Source organism: Epinephelus fuscoguttatus, linkage group LG20 (assembly GCF_011397635.1).
Source record: "Epinephelus fuscoguttatus linkage group LG20, E.fuscoguttatus.final_Chr_v1".
Classification (NCBI taxonomy): domain Eukaryota; kingdom Metazoa; phylum Chordata; class Actinopteri; order Perciformes; family Serranidae; genus Epinephelus; species Epinephelus fuscoguttatus.
Genome location: NC_064771.1, coordinates 11,399,102 through 11,415,837, shown reverse-complemented (window position 1 = coordinate 11,415,837; position 16,736 = coordinate 11,399,102). Strand labels below are relative to the sequence as shown.

At 40.3% G+C, this 16,736-nt stretch overlaps 1 protein-coding gene across 1 annotated transcript; it reads left to right on the top strand.

Annotated features, from left to right (window-relative positions):
- The first annotated feature begins 14,316 nt into the window (after positions 1 to 14,316).
- On the top strand, positions 14,317 to 16,504 carry LOC125881258 (uncharacterized). Its single transcript, XM_049564343.1, has 2 exons — positions 14,317 to 15,041; positions 15,876 to 16,504. Exons 1-2 carry the CDS (start codon positions 14,519 to 14,521, stop codon positions 16,502 to 16,504), a joined length of 1,152 nt encoding a protein of 383 aa, XP_049420300.1. The 5' UTR covers positions 14,317 to 14,518.
- The last annotated feature ends 232 nt before the right edge of the window (positions 16,505 to 16,736 follow it).

The window sequence follows — 16,736 nt, the reverse complement described above, 5'->3', positions numbered from 1 at the left end:
TGGTGTTTAATTCTCTTTGGGGTAACTGTAGCGATAAGCTACAAATTAAATGTGAGCAAAAAATCAGTATGCAATACCTTAACCACAAATGTTTCTTAACAGCCAAACATTTACTTTCATCCACCTCGTTCCTGTGTGATATGATGTCAACTCGCAAGTTGTGTACCAAAATGTTCCCCGACAATCCAAGTTATTGTTCTGACTTGAGGGGTTGTTAATGCAAATGTATCCAGTGGGGAGCTCATTATTCAGATTATTCTGACACCAAATGATGGAGGTTTTATGTTGAGTTATGTTCTGCAACAATATTGTATGTCAAATTCTCTGCATGAAAGTAAATAAGTGGTTTACCCAAAATGTCTCAGGCTACTATTCTAGTAGTGCTACTAAAGGTTTTCATGGCTCAGGCTCATTGATTATGTATGAAAAAAACGTGTTGTCTTTCTACCTTATAGTTTGAAGGGTAACAGTGACCGCTGCTATTGCGTGGACCCAGATGCCAGCTGGCTCCCAGAACGGCTCGAGAAGTTAAAGACAGTAAGTCTGGAGAACACACTCTTACTTTGCAATTTACAACTGAAAGAAACATATCGAGAAAATAATGTCTATGCAGATTTTTGTGTCTTTATATTTATGTTTTCTTTCTTTTTTGTGTTTAGTCTTATTACTATTAACTATGGTCATTTGATAATACTTTGTAAGGTGGGATCTAGAATATACCCAGCCTCCCAAGGAACTCTGAAGAAAATTGTCCTTTTATGGGTTTAGGTTTTATTGTGTTTGACAAATCAAATTCAGCAGAGGACATTTCAATTGCAATAATATGGCATTTTAAAGCTAAAATTAACTGTTTCTCTCCACAGAGAGGAATAAATTGCACAGTCCTGTGAAGGCCCTGAACAGCAAAGATGAAGACGATGCACCGCTACCTTCTACACAGATATCTTTACACTGGCACTTGTCCCTGTTTTATTTTTCCACTAACTAAGGTGTTTTATTTCCACTGGTTTTTAATGCATTAAAAGTAATTTGCAATGCCTTTGGCAGCAAATAAAGGTCATTTTTAAAAAATGTTGTCTCAGTGCCATTGTTGTTTAACAGCATATATTGGTACACAGCCCTAAAAATCTCTCTGGAAGATTTGGGATTTTGGAATACACTCATTCACTTTTTTGCCAAGTGTTAGCCTACTTATAGGATAAATGTACTCTACAGGATAAATATGGAGCTATGCAGCCAACAGCCGGCTAGCTCAGCTTGGCATAGAAACAGTGGAAAACAGCTAACATTGTTCTCTTCCTTCAAATCATGCACCAACAGATTTGTGGTTTTATGCAGACATAGTTGAAGTTTTATGGAGAGTTGTACAGAGTTAGGCTATAACTAATTGTTTGCACCTGTTTCCCAGTCTTTATGCTAGGCTAAGCTAACCAGCTGCTAGATGTAGCATCATATTTTTCCTACAAACATGAAAGCTTTTATCCAACTTGGTGGCAAGACGTGAATAAGCCTAAAATGTCAAATAACTTATTTAATGTTCAGGAAAATATTAAGAGGATCCAAAAATGGATGTTAAGTCCATTCTGTTGTCAGAAGGTCTTCTATGCAACATGACCGGCTTGACCTGGGCAAAAATGGGCTTTTTTTATTTTATTTTTTTCCATTACTGGAATTTCCTCTCAGGGAACCCTAAATAAAAAACTTTTTTTTTTCTTTTCTTTTTAAGTCACACAACACAACTGAATTCCACGACAGAAATTCAAGCCACATAAATTCAGACAGATCGATTTAAAGTGAAATATTTTAGTGCTATAGGTAAGGGTTAATGCCCGACGAGGTGTCCATTATCAAGAATTAATGGACGACGCGGAGGCGTGATCCGTTTGGTCACTTACCAAAGAAATGAATGTGTTTTACAGTTAAAATCCTGAGTTTTTCACAAGCCACAGCTGAGCGGACTATTTAATCTCTGTTGTTCACAGGCGTTGCCATGGAAACCCGCTGTGGCCGCAGCGTAGAGAGCATTGTGACTCTGATCAGTGAAGGGACGAGAGATGATGGCTAAACGTTACGTGATATTATTCAGAAGATGACTGTTTCAGAAAGCCAGTGCACTTCTTACCGCTTGTGTGTTACAGACTCTGGTGGTCAGAGGATGATGTGCAAAAGAAAAAACTTGAGAAATTACTTTCATGATTCATTGGCGTTCATTTATAGGTCCAAGAAAATTTGTTTCAAATAATCAACATCCAAATAGTAGTCAAAATTTTTAATTGCAACAAATAATTCATAAGCATATAGGCCTAGCAGTCGAGATTAAATCATATAAACACATTAACAAATTAACGATTGTTTCCAATTTAAAATTAAATGCTATATTACTATTCATTTTAAAGTGATAGCCTATGGGTATGTCCATCATAGTGGCATTTGAACTGCCCATTTCGTTGTCTTCTTGGTGTTGGGCTCATCCTTCTCATCTTCTAAATTATTTAGGCCTAATTCTTCCGGTGTCACCTCCTTGTGCCGTTTCTCCCTTTTCTTTGCATTCTCTATCCTCTCTTCTTCTGCATTCCAGTCATCAAAATGATCAAATTCACCAAATAAATGAAATGAAATGATAAAATCACTCATAATGCCCGTTGTAATCCGTTGCCCCTGAGCTGAGTCTCCGTTGCTATGGTTACAAACTAGCAGTTGAGCCAGCGCAATAATTTAGAGCCTGTCATCAGGCAATTTGACCGGAACGTCTTTTTAGCTGTCCTATAACACTCTTTAACGGACACCCTGCAGCCAATCAGAATTGAGTATTCACCCAGACCATGGTATAGACAGTGGTAGCCTATTTCAGTTTAAACATGAGATATCAGTGGTGGTTAAAAGTGGCTGAATTTAAATAGTGTTGTGCTACTGCTTGTTAACATGTCTGTTTGTTACTGACCATCACTGAAAACAGTGTGTCTTCTTACTGATTTTTAACCATATAAAGAAACATATTGACAAAATCATTGAGTAACCATTCATAAACACAACTGTGTTCCTCTTTCTCTGGAATGGGTGTGTGGAGGGCGTGTGCCTCCTCATATTGACCTCAAGGACTCTTTCTTGCATGTCAGTGTTTTACTGTTTACTTCATTGACAAGTGTTTGACCAGTGAGTGTCCAGAAAAAGGCTTTTATCCTCTTTTACTCTTATTTATTCACTATAACCAGATTTCTACACATCATTTGGGACCTATGACGCTGTTCTCCTATCACTGTGGACTGTTCCTCATGTGTTGTTTGCACAAAGTCAATCTGTGACTACCAACAACTTCTACATTCTTTGAATGGTAGCTTAAATGGTTTGGAGAAACTACCACATTGTATCAGATAGATATTGGATACGTTCCAACCCTCATCGGTGGTCAAGAGCTGTGAGTAGTGACCCAAAGAATGGAATCGCAGATACATGAAGCTAAAATTCCTCTGTAGGGTGGCTGGGCTCAGCCACGAGGCCCAGACTCACCAAACCAATTTCAAAGCACTAGTGGCAATAAAAGCCGACTGTTGTGACGCCTCACGTCACCTATGTCTTGGCCAAAAAGTTGCACATGAACACACTGCAAAGACTACAGCCAACAGCCAACCAGCACCAATTGTCACTTTTTTGTAATAGTCATTTAAAAAGTTTTAAAGCCCGCTTGTAGACTGCAACAAAAATAGTGTAGAGACGAGGGTTTGATGCAAAATAATCTAAATTTATTGATGGAACATAAGCATAAAGATCAGTGTCGTTAATCAGTAGTGTAGCATGAATGGACAAGTGAGGGTGTGTGGATGCAAAAATGAGAAGAAGAGCCAAGCAGCCATGCCGCGTTGCCCACACGGATGCTTGTGCAGGATGGAAGAGAGACCAGACAACTGAATGAGGAGCAGAGGCGATTCTAGAGTCTGTTGGGGCCCTAAGCAAAAATTCCCAAGGAGCCCTTCCGACCAGTGTTCATCGCCATTATGTTATAAATAATCTGACACCAACGAAAAATGTATGAAGTCAAAACTTTTTTATACCAAATGTTCACATACCATACCTTACATATTAGAATTATATAACATGAAAACCTTGTAATTTTGAAAATATAAAGTATGTGATAATATAAATGTAAAGAAAAAAGAAAAGAAGCCAGCACTCACAAATGTCCTTTAAGTAAATTTAATAAACCAACTTGGGTGGCGTTACCAGAAACACAGACATTTCGACAGAAAGTCTTTTTCAGTGTGTAACTCAGATTACGGAAGTGGCGTTTAAGTACACTAGAAGCAATCGGTGGAGGTGTGTGGAAAGACAATTTACACTTCCGCCATACAATATAGTGCCAACTCACAGGCAAAGAAAAACACAACAACAATACAACAATCTTAAACACGTGTGTCACAGCTAAATAGCAGTAGATACACCGAAAATCGATATACATATGCATAATAAATTCTGCTCGTACAAAAAGGCACTGTGATCAACAGTAAAACATGTGTGCTTGAGGGGGCAACTAAAGTACCCAACTGTCAAATAACCATTCATTAAAATCAACAAATTGTCCCTCAATCAGCAATCAGATCACAGATGCACAGTAAGAAAAATAAAGTGCAAAGAAGTCACTGAGTCGCTGTCCCTCAATTAAAAATCAATTGATCAATTGATCAACAATCAATCGTTAATTGAGGGACAGCTACTCAGTGACTTTTTGTACTTCATCCCTCTTACCTTGCACTTGTGATCTGATTGTTGATTGAGGGACAATTTGTTGATTTTAATGAATGGTTATTTGACAGTTGGGTACTTTAGTTGCCCCCTCAAGCACACATGTTTTACTGTTGATCACAGTGCCTTTTTGTACGAGCAGAATTTATTATGCATATGTATATCGATTTTCGGTGTATCTACTGCTATTTAGCTGTGACACACGTGTTTAAGATTGTTGTATTGTTGTTGTGTTTTTCTTTGCCTGTGAGTTGGCACTATATTGTATGGCGGAAGTGTAAATTGTCTTTCCACACACCTGCACTGATTGCTTCTAGCGTACTTAAACACCACTTCCGTAATCTGAGTTACACACTGAAAAAGACTTTCTGTCGAAACGTTTGTGTTTCTGGTAACGCCACCCAAGTTGGTTTATTAAATTTACTAAAAGGACATTTGTGAGTGCTGGCTTCTTTTCTTTTTTCTGCTGCTTTTGGCCGTGCACCTGTTGAGTGGATTTATTTTGAGAGTGCTTGCTTCTTTCCTACGTGAATATAAATGTAAAGAACAATAAAAAACAAAATAAATAACTAAATAACAACAAGGTTGTTATACTGGAAATAACCCACATTATAAGGCAAGAGCTTATCAGCACTTTTTAAACTCTGGTTCAAATTCTGCCTTGGCTAGTGCAAATAGCTTGGCTAAATTCTGGAACTGATGTGACAAAAAACAACAGGGTATATATTATCATAAAGAATCTTTAGGGCATGTCACATATTATCAACTGAAGTAAAATTTCAGTAAAAATCAGTATCATCACTCGGTGTGGGCGCTCGATGAGCCTCTGTTGGTGTCTCTTCCTGCTCATGACAAGCACCAACCACCAATACATTTTGTGCCTTCAACAAACACCCATGTCCACACAGCATACAGGCACAGCAAGCATGGTACAACAAGTAAACTTTACAATAAATACAAACATCAACAACATACTAACAACATAACAACGGTTGCTGACCACCGCTACCTAGCCTCTCACATCTTCATTTAAGATTCATTTAACAAGTGTAAACATCGAGTAAACAGAAATTATCAAAACATATGGATGCTTGTGTAAACATATTTAACTCACCTGTAAACACACAAACAGATAAAACACGAGTAAAGTAGTATAACAAGTATACAGTTAAACTGTAGTGACTTTGACCAGATTTCCTCTGAACTACAGCGGTTGCCATGACAACAGGGCAAACAGCAACCATTACGCTACTGGGGTAGCAACTACTCTAGTCCAGTCTGAAATCAGGTGTGTCTACACAAGCAATTAGAATAATCAGAAAAATTAAGGGGGTGGCCCAGTCAATAACATTAATGATACCAATGAAATGTCCAGGATGCCACATTCGCGTAAGCTAGCGTTAGCGTAAGCTAGCGTTAGCGTCAGCTAGTGTTCTGACGCTAATGTTAGCTGCTATTCAAGTCTGTCTCCCGGTTAGTTAGACAAAGTAACAGTTCAATAACAGCAGTCATTTATTGTTAATGTCATGCTTATATCATTATCTGCTCCACTTACCACTGTCTTTCTTTCTTTTTTCTTCATCTTCTGTTTTTTACTTCCTCTTCTCACTACCAGATGGATAACTCCTCTTCATTTTCCCTCAGCTTCATTTTCAACTTGCACAACAATTAGCATCACACCAGTTAACGCGAGGTGGGATCATGGGATTGACGTGGGGCCCCTTTCGGGAGGTTTCCTACTGAGATGTCATTGCATATTGCCCGTTGTTGTTTAGGGGGGGGGGGGGGTGGTCACTGTGGCGAATACATTTTTGAGACATTTTGGTAAAAACAGCCCTCGGGCCCCGAGTCTTGGCTCGGGGCCCCAAGCAGTTGCGTGCCTTGCCTGTTCACAAGCTGTGCGTCTGTTGAGGAGATGCTTTTATAGGTGCACTACATCAGGCCCAGGTGTAGCGCATCAACCAAAGATGGCCCCGCCCAACCAGACCTGAGAGAGAAAGCAGAAGCAAACCAGCAAGCCAGCACACCTCGTGGCATGGAGGGGTCTTCGCAAAAGGAAAACCACAGAACTGTCTTGACGCCTGTCAGCCAGTTAGCATATTAACAACACAACACAATGTTGAAAGAACAAAGCAATTTTACCGTGTGCCACTGAACAGTAACCACAAAATCACAAAACATTTCTGTTTAAGAGCTCATTGGATAAAATAAATTAATCTTACCTTATGGAACATGGTTTTTGTTGTTGTTTTTTTTAATCTCACTCGCTCTTGACTTTAGCCTTTTGTGTACTTTCCTCACTTGCATGTCTCTTCTTGTGTAGTGCCAATGAAAGTGATTTCATTCACAGATGGGCTCCACCATCTCTGACACAGATTCAACATGTTGAATTGGCTGTAAAAAAGCTGACAGGGGCTGACATGGGGCACCATGGACAAACCCCACCGACTAGGGTAACAGACACTCACCAACAGCCCAACATTGACTGGAGGCTGACCGTCGGCATGGTGTGCAAGGGCCTTTAGAGACAAGGGGCTCTAGTTTCGCAGACCGGGCGAGGTGGGGGGCGCAGCGCACCTGCGCTTCGCCAACTGGGTGTGGCCAGGCGGATTTTGCAAGTTTGGCACACCGTGCGCTGGCACACCTACTCGTCTGTCCCACCTCCGTCCCTCCTACCTGCGCAAGTCAGAAAGAGGGAGGAGAGAAGGCGTAGAGTGGGTTTTACACACATCACACCAATCAAATGAGCCCCTCTCCTCGCCCTTAAATGCGCCACACGAAGGCATAATGAGAGTTTACTCAATTCGCCATGGCAGAAGAGAGCAGCAGCGTCAGACAGCCAAACTTCTCCCAGGAGGAAACTGATGTTTTGGTCTGGGAGGTCCAAGCTCGCAGTGTCCGAATATACGGAACTGCAAGCAGACCTCCACGAGTTGATGATGCAAAGATAGCCTGGAAGGAGGTCACCACAACTGTAAATCAATGTTGCGTTTCTCTCGTGTGCGCGCGCTCTTTCTTTCTCTCTCGCAGTCTCACTCTGTTTCTTTTCTTTTGACTTTTCTAAGATGACAGATGCTGAATATATACTCCCTATCTGATGCTGTGGCTGTTTGTGGTTGGCTGAGAGGGATGTGAACTCATTAGTTTGCAGCTGTGTTAATCAAATCAGGTTGGGTTTCCATTACGCGTGCCAAACAGTGCCAATCCCCTTTGATGTGACATCAGATATGACGAGACAGTGGATATAGAGTTACATTTACGTGCTGATTGCAGGTAGGTGCATTGAATAGTGGTTTTGTGGCTATTTATTGCGTTGTTAATGTGCCTGATATTCTGGAAACCTGCCTGTGAGGTTTTGGTGACGTGTGCACACTGTCTGCTGGTCAGCCAAACTTCGGCTTACACCGGCTGCGCTCCACCTGCGCTGACAGTAGACCTGGTTTCAGCTGGCGAGCTTTTAGCGCACCTTTGGCGAAGCCTTTTGGCACGAAACTGTCACTGCGCCAAGCTGGATCTGTCGACACTTCCCCCTGCTGCGCCGCCACACCCATCTCAGCGCACCTTGGTCTGCCAAACTACCAAACTGAGCGTGCCTCGGATTGCACTGCTCGAAACTAGCTCTGCGCGGGGTTCGCCACCCTGCGCCACCCTGCACTGTGCCGGGAAACTACAGCCCAAGTTGCGGAGCTCAGACATGCAGAGGGAGCTACAAGTTGAAGTGCTGCTCCCTCAAATCAAAAGGGATCAGTAGAGGTGGCTCAAGCATTTGATCAGGATGCCTCCTGAGCACTTCCTGTTAGAGGTTTTCTGGGCATGCCCAACTGATAGGAGACCCAGAACATGGTGGAGGGATTATGTGTACCATCTAGCTTGGGGATGCAATCGGGTCCCCGAGGAGGACCTGTAAATCTCGCTAGGGAGAGGGACGCCTGGAGCACTTTACTTGACCTACTGCTCCTGTGACCTGGCCCCAGATAAGAAAAAGGAAATGGATGGATGGATGGACCAACCACCTCATCTGGACCCTTTTGAAAGGTTCTTTGAAGTTGGATTGGTGACACTCATTTCAGCCTCTTGTATCAGCAATTTCAATCTTTTGGTCACTACTCAGAGCTCTTGACAACCAGTGAGGGTTGGAACATATTATCCAATATCTCTCGGATACAATTTGATAGATTCTCCTATTCAAGTTAAGCCCTGTACATACTCCGCAAGAACGGAGAAATTTGTTCTTTTTCTCGAGGTGGCAAGAACAAGAACAATGTTTGTTCTGGCCAGGACATTTCATACATACATACACAAGAAACTCAAGGGCAGAACTCCTGGGAAGTCCTCATACGCCCCTCCCACTGCCGCATACATCACATGCTTTTCCGCATTAACCACGCCCACTTCAAATTTCTGACCAATCACACAATAGTTCTCGGACACCACACGAGAAGAAAGTTCTACCCAGATGATGTGTCGAGAACAAGCTGCAAGAACTCCCAAACTGGGTCTGCGAGAAAATAATGACGTCATTCTTTTCTCTCAGACCTGCAAGAGAGAACAAATTTCTCTGTTCTTGCGGAGTATGTAAAGGCCTTTAGACTTTAAAGAACATAGAAGTCATAGGTAGTCAGAGTTGACTTTGTGCAAGCAGCACATGAGGGGAAATCTGGTCATAGTGAATAATTAAAGTCCTCACTCTGGACACTCACTGGTCAAACACTTGTCAATAAAGTAAACAGTAAAGCCCTGACATGCAAGAAAGAGTCCTTGAGGTCAATATGAGGAGGCACACGCCCTCCACACACCCATTCCATAGAAAGAGGAACACAGTTGTGTTTACGAATGGTTACTCAATGATTTGTCAATATGTTTCCTTATATGGTTAAAAAATCAGTAAGAAGACACACTGTTTTCAGTGATGGTCAGTAACAAACAGACATGGCCAGAAACAAACAGTAAAGCAACACTGTTTAAATTTCACCACTTTTAACCACCACTGATATCTCATGTTGAAACTGAAATACCGCTGTTTATAGCACTAAACTGTTTTACTTTGAACCAGTCTGTCTGAATTTATGTGGCTTGAATTTCTGTCGTGGAATTCAGTTGTGTTGTTTGATTAAAATCTGATAAAAAAATAAAAAATAAAAAAAAAATTCCAATATTAAAAAAAAACAAACAAAAAAACTATTTGTCCAAGTCAAGTCGGTCATGTTGCATAGAAGACCTTCTGACATCAGAATTTAACATAAAAAATTCAAACCAAAACACACTCAGTGGACTTAAAATCCATTTTTGGATCCTCTTAATATTTTCCTGAACATTAAAGAAGTTGCTCTACATTTTCGGCTTATTCACTTTTTGCCTTCAAGTTGGATAAAAGCTTTCATGTCTGTGGGAAAAATATGATGCTACATCTAGCAGCTGGTTAGCTTAGCCTAGCATAAAGACTGGGAAACAGGGGTATACAGCTAGTTATAGCCTAACTCTGTCCAACTCCATAAAACTTCAACTATGTCTGCATAAAACTACATATCTGTTGGTGTATGATATTTTTAGCTTTGAAGGGAACGATCAATGCTAACTGTTTTCTGCTGTTTCTATGCCAAGCTGAGCTAGCTGGCTGTTGACTACGTAGCTCCATATTTATCCTGTAGAGTACATTTATGGCATAAGTAACTCTCAGCAAAAAAGTGAATGAGTGTATCCCAAAATGTCAAACTATCAAACTACTATAAGTTTTAAATTTGGTGCAAACAATTAGTTATAGCCTAACTCTGTACAACTCTCCATAAAACGTCAACTATGTCTGTATAAAACTACAAATCTGTTGGTGTATGATTTGAAGGAAGAGAACAATGTTAGCTGTTAATGAAAGACTGGGAAACAGGGGTATACAGCTAGTTATAGCCTAACTCTGTCCAACTCCATAAAACTTCAACTATGTCTGCATAAAACTACATATCTGTTGGTGTATGATATTTTTAGCTTTGAAGGGAACGATCAATGCTAACTGTTTTCTGCTGTTTCTATGCCAAGCTGAGCTAGCCGGCCGTTGACTGCATAGCTCCATATTTATCCTGTAGAGTACATTTATCCTATAAGTAGGCTAACACTCTGCAAAAAAGTGAATGAGTGTATTCCAAAATGTCAAACTATCAAACTACTATAAGTTTTAAATTTGTTCTTAAATTTAAAATCTTCCAGAGATATTTTTAGGGCTGTGTACCAATATATGCTATTAAACAACAATGGCACCAAGACAACATTTTTTAAAAATGACCTTTATTTGCTGCCAAAGGCATTGCTAATTACTTTTAATGTATTAAAAACCAGTGGAAATAAAACACCTTAGTTAGTGGAAAAATAAAACAGGGACAAGTGCCAGTGTAAAGATATCTGCGTAGAAGGTAGCAGTGCAGTAGTGCGGTAGCAGTCTTCATCTTTGCCGTTCAGGGTCTTCACAAGACTTTGCAATTTATTCCTCTCTGTGGAGAGACACAGTTAATTTTAGCTTTAAAAATTCCATTTTATTGCAATTGAAATGTCCTCTGCTGAATTTGATTTGTCAAACACAATAAAACCTAAACCCATAAAAGGACAATTTTCTTCAGAGTTCCTTGGGAGGCTGGGTATATTCTAGATCCCACCTTACAAAGTGTTATCAAATGACCATAGTTAATAGTAATAAGACTAAACACAAAAAAGAAAGAAAACATAAATATAAAGACACAAAAATCTGCATGGATATTATTTTCTCGATATGTTTCTTTCAGTTGTAAATTTCAAAATAAGAGTGTGTTCTCCAGACTTACTGTCTGTAACCTCTGGAGTCGTTCTGGGAGCCAGCTGGCATTTGGGTCCACGCAATAGAGACGGTCACTGTTACCCTTCAAACTATAAGGTAGAAAGACAACATGAGAAAGCAAACAAGGTGTTTAGTTGCATAATTAAAGCACAGATGTAAGAGTGGTGTCGATCACCATATCTAACATTAGTCAAAAAGAAATCACAAGCTGCTCACAGCATTCATCTGGTGTCAGAATATTCTGAATTATGAGCTGACATCATTTCACACAAGAACAAGGCAGATGAAAGTAAATGTTTGGCTGATGTCAAGAAACTTTTTTTAATTCAAGCTCACATGTAACTTGTTATATGCTACATAAGATCGTAACTGTTACACATAGAGTGAACTAATTGTTTTAAAAAATTCTTCTTAAAAAAATCTTATTTGTAGCCTTCATGTTGTTTCCTAATTTGGTTAATGGGAACATCTGAGGAGCACATGAATGCAACATTTGTGACGTGTTTTCCATAACCCAGCTCTGTTTGGTCCGCCAGAGAGGGTCAACAGAGCTAACCAGCAGACTGTCTGGGAAGTGAGATGCAAAAACAGAGCTGCAATCACTGCTTATCACCAGAGAAGCCCCCAAAGAGAACAGCATGGAGATCTTCAAGATTGTGACTTAAAGTTTGTGCCAGACATTATCTGGTACAGCACAAGTCAAACACAGGCAGAAAGTGAAGCTTGTGTGTAATCGTATACTTTTACTGTACACATATGCATGTATTTTACAATCACGAAATTTGTGTTCCTTCTGCTCACATTTAATTTGTAGCTTATCGCCAGTTACCCCCAGAGAGAATGAAACACCACAAGTCAAACACAGAGAGAAAGTGAAGCTTGTGTGTGATCGAATACTTTAACTTACATGTATGCACGTCTTTTGCAGATAGAAAATGTGTCCATCTGTTCATAGCAAGCTTTGACAGGTTCCCTAATGCGGGCCGTTGAGACATTGTCGCAGCAGCCAAATGCTGGAGGTTGACCTGCAATGCAAAACACACACAGTATTATTTGTTGTATCACACTCACTTTAGTGGCCTATCTTCACTGGTATTCAAGTCACACTCACCTTGTGCAGGAAGGAAAAACAGTGCGGTTACACACATAAAAGACAGTCCACAGCTGATGGAAAAATGCATTCTGGGTCCAAGACTGACAGTGTGTCTCCGCACAGCAGAAATCTGGTTAATTGAAATCCTTATTCTGGACACTAACTGGTCAAAAACTTGCCAGTGATGTAAACAGTAAAGCCCTGACCTTATACATGAGGTCAATATGAGGAGGTACACCCCCCACCCACACACAAACACACCCATTCCAGAGAAAGAGGAACACGTTTATGAGTATTTCTCAGTGATTTTGTCAATAATTTTCCTCCATATATGGTTTGAAAAAATCTGTATGAAGACACACTACGATGGACAGTCACAAACGTACATGGTCAGCAACACTGTTTAAATTTCGTCACTTTCAACCACCACTGATATCTCATGTTGAAACTGAAATATCACTGTTTATAGCGCTAAAATATTTTACTTTGAACCGGTCTGTCTGAATTTATGTGGCTTGAATTTCTATCTTGGAATTCAGGTTATACTATTAAAAAAAAAACTTGTGTTGTCTCCTGCTTTGGGGTTAATATCCTTTTTCTCATCCTCAAATGTGCTCAGATAACAGTCCTTTTATGGGAGAAAGGATAATGGAAGATTTAAGTGGTTCATCTGCTTCTAATACTCTGGGACAAATGTAAAGTTTTTTATATTAAGGGTTAATAAAATCTCTAAGCCTTACTAAAAAAAATTAATGGATGAGTTAGATAAAAAAAAAAAGTACCCCCTGTACAGTTGTCATGAAGGGTGAATTTAGCTATAGAGACCAAAACTTTTTGTTATACCAGACTGTAAACATGTTTATTTCTGCTGTAAAGTTGGATATCTTAACGTGGGGGTTTATGGAGACTGACTCGCTTTTGAGGCCAGCCTCAAGTGGCCATTCGATGAACTGCAGTTTTTGGCATTTTGCGTCGGCTTCATTTTTCAGCCCCAGAGGTTTCTGCTTGGTAAAAACTGGTCAGATATCCAGTTACACATTTACAGAACATGGCCAAGAAATCACCGTTCTCCAGGTGATTAACGTAGTATAGGTTTTAATGAGGAAAAAAAAGGCAGGAAAAATGTTTGCTTTGAATTAGCACCAAAAAAATATTCTGACTGGTGAAAATTAACACATGGCCTTTCAGTTTAAATGTTTTGCAATTGACAAGTAAACTGTAAATATAGGCTATAAATACAAGCAAGGCCAACTGTCAAAACTATCTGTATTAGTTAGTTAAAAGACACAAAACACAAAGTAGACCCCCTACACAGATGATACACAGACAATAAGAATAATATGAACGAGAAAGAGGGGACATTAGAAACTTTGGCACAACAGCAATAGTTGCCATTCCAATTAAAAGGTCGAGTTTAGATGATATGCTCAATTACTGTCTTGCTGAGAGCTTCGTGAGAAAATGTCAAATCATAAACCTCATCAGGAGAGGAACAGCAGTGATGCAACAATGATGACACACACACACACACCCCTCCCTCTGTGCTCCACGATCCCTTCCCTCCGAGCTCGTGTCCCCCTCCCCTCTGAGCCTCCTAACGACACACACCCTCCCACATAGCAACATTACATACAGCATACAGTTATCTATGTCACAACATCCACAATAAAAACGAAATATTACCTGTTCATCAACATCACTTTTCAGTCCCAGATCTTGCCGGAGCTTTCTCCATCGGTCAAAGGAACTCAGGAGACAGAACATGGCGGCGCGCGAAAGTGCAGCAGCTCTTAGCTTTCTCGTATATGTAGTTTTGTCCACGTTTTTCTGCTCATGTCGAGCAGATTTTGTGTATTCACAAGTTTCTCCAGAAGCCTATAGGCGCTGCCATGACAGACAACTACTTCCGCTATCCGGCAACCTGTTTCCGGTTCAACGCCACTGCTCACACAGCCTGCCGCGCGAGCACGAAAGCAACGGTTGAGCTATGGATAAACAAGCACCATAATTCGTATTTTATTGGAGACATGGGTTCAGGTTCAACTTGCGCCGTTGTCGGCTGCCACAACAACTCCAAAAAGCTCAAGATTTTGTCAGAAACCGTCTGTTTTGAACACCAGAAACTTCGCAAGACATGTCCGTGTCCTGCGCCCTACGCCTTACACACCATGCCAAGCAAGGAGGAGCGCCGGCTAGCTTGGCTTGCGGCGTTGAAACGAAAATATCCTCCAAAGAAAGTTTATGTTTGTTCTTTTCATTTCGTCGATAAAAAGCCCACGGACCTGCACCCCGATCCGGAGCTTTATCTGGGCTACGACCGACCTCCGCCCAAGAAGAGGCGTAAGCTAGTCCGTGGCCGTGCAACTGAAACGGCTCGGCAGCAGCAACAACAACAACAACAATATGGACCTGGTAAGTTAATTCTTGTTTTACATATATTGTTATTTTCTGTTTTACATATATTGTGTGTGGTTCTGTAGCAGAGAACTTACAAGTAAAACAAACTATTATAAATTATTCACTTATGTTACAGCTGTTTATCTCAAACAGGTAAACGAAATTATAACTTCAACCAATGGATGGTAACATTAACAGCATGAATTACAATTGTATTTAGGTACAATTTCGAGGTACTTTTACTTATTATTTCCATTTTTTTTAATACTTCCACTTCACTAACAGTACATCTCAGAGGCAAAACATTGTACTTTTTACTCCACTACAGCTTTAGTTACTAGTTACCTTGCAGATTTAATTATCAATATAAAACATACATTAACTGGTAAATTATGATGTATTGTTATAGGTTAAGCTACCCAGCAGCATATAAAGTAATGAAATTCAGCCCACGTTTACCAGCTGCACCATTAAATTTATGAACAAATTTATGCATTACTAATTACAGTCCAATGATATGATTATGAAATGGGCAATTCTGCATGAGTATTTTTACATTTGGTACTTCAAGACCAGTTTATTTTGATGCCAATACTTTTGTACTTTTACTTAGGTAAAATGTTTAATGCAATGCCCTCTACTGGGTTTAACATGTGACATGTCATACTTGCTTGTCTACAGTGGTTACTATCCTAGTGTGTAACTTATATAAAGCGAAAAATGCTTTTTTGTTTTATCTATGACTTCCATATGTATCCAGCACCCAGCCTAATGGACATTGGGATGTGCGTGTCTCTGTTTTTGACATGTTACTAGTGTGTAACTTAGCCATACTTTTGTGTTTTTCAGACTGTACACCTGACTTCTCTTCAACTGCCTCAGACCAGACCAGGAGCTCAAGTCCTGCACATCCCCCTGAACCAAAGATGCACTCGGTCCATACACAGTGGGTGGACCCTGCACGACAGGATCATGATTATTGCCAGACGGCCAGCAGAAAAGACATGCAGGATAAGATGACTCAGTGTGATGAGATTGGCTACTTCCTGCTTCAAAATGATGCTGATGCTTTGCTCTACACTGGTATATCCCTAGAAACATTTAACATTCTTGTGTCAGCTTTGGAAGGGTATGCCAATAATTCATTTACAATGTCTGTGCGAGATCAAGTTCTCATGACACTTATGAAATTAAAGACCAACCGTGTAGTAGGTGATCTGAGTAGACAGTTTCATGTATCACTGAGCATGGCTAGCAAAATAATCTCATATTGGATTGACAAACTAGAGGAAGTTTTGCGACCTCTAATTCCATGGCTTCCAAAAGAAACTATTCGTGCAACCATGCCTGCAGCTTTTAAGAGTAACTTCCTAATACAACATGCATTGTGGACTGCAGTGAAAGCCTCTTACAGAAACCCAAAAATCTTGATTCAAGAGGGGAATCATACAGCCATTATTATTCACATAACACAGTGAAATACCTGGTAGCCGTTGCCCCATGTGGACTAATTATGTTCATTTCTCCAGCATATGGAGGGCGATGCAGTGACAAATTCATCACCATGGACTCAGGCATATTGGACTACTTAATGCCTGGAGATGAGGTAATGGCGGACAGAGGCTTTACCATAAAAGATTTGCTGTTTGAGAGAAAAGTAAAATTGGTAATGCCTTCTTTTACAAAAACGTGGACAACTAACTGAGGAAC

What these genes read in the sequence shown, in the direction of transcription:
- LOC125881258 (XM_049564343.1), top strand. Translation starts at nt 14,519, where the DNA reads ATGACAGACAACTACTTCCGCTATCCGGCAACCTGTTTCCGGTTCAAC. An exon ending in ACAACAACAATATGGACCTG is followed by an intron (nt 15,042 to 15,875) that starts GTAAGTTAATTC and finishes TGTGTTTTTCAG; the next exon opens with ACTGTACACCTGACTTCTCT.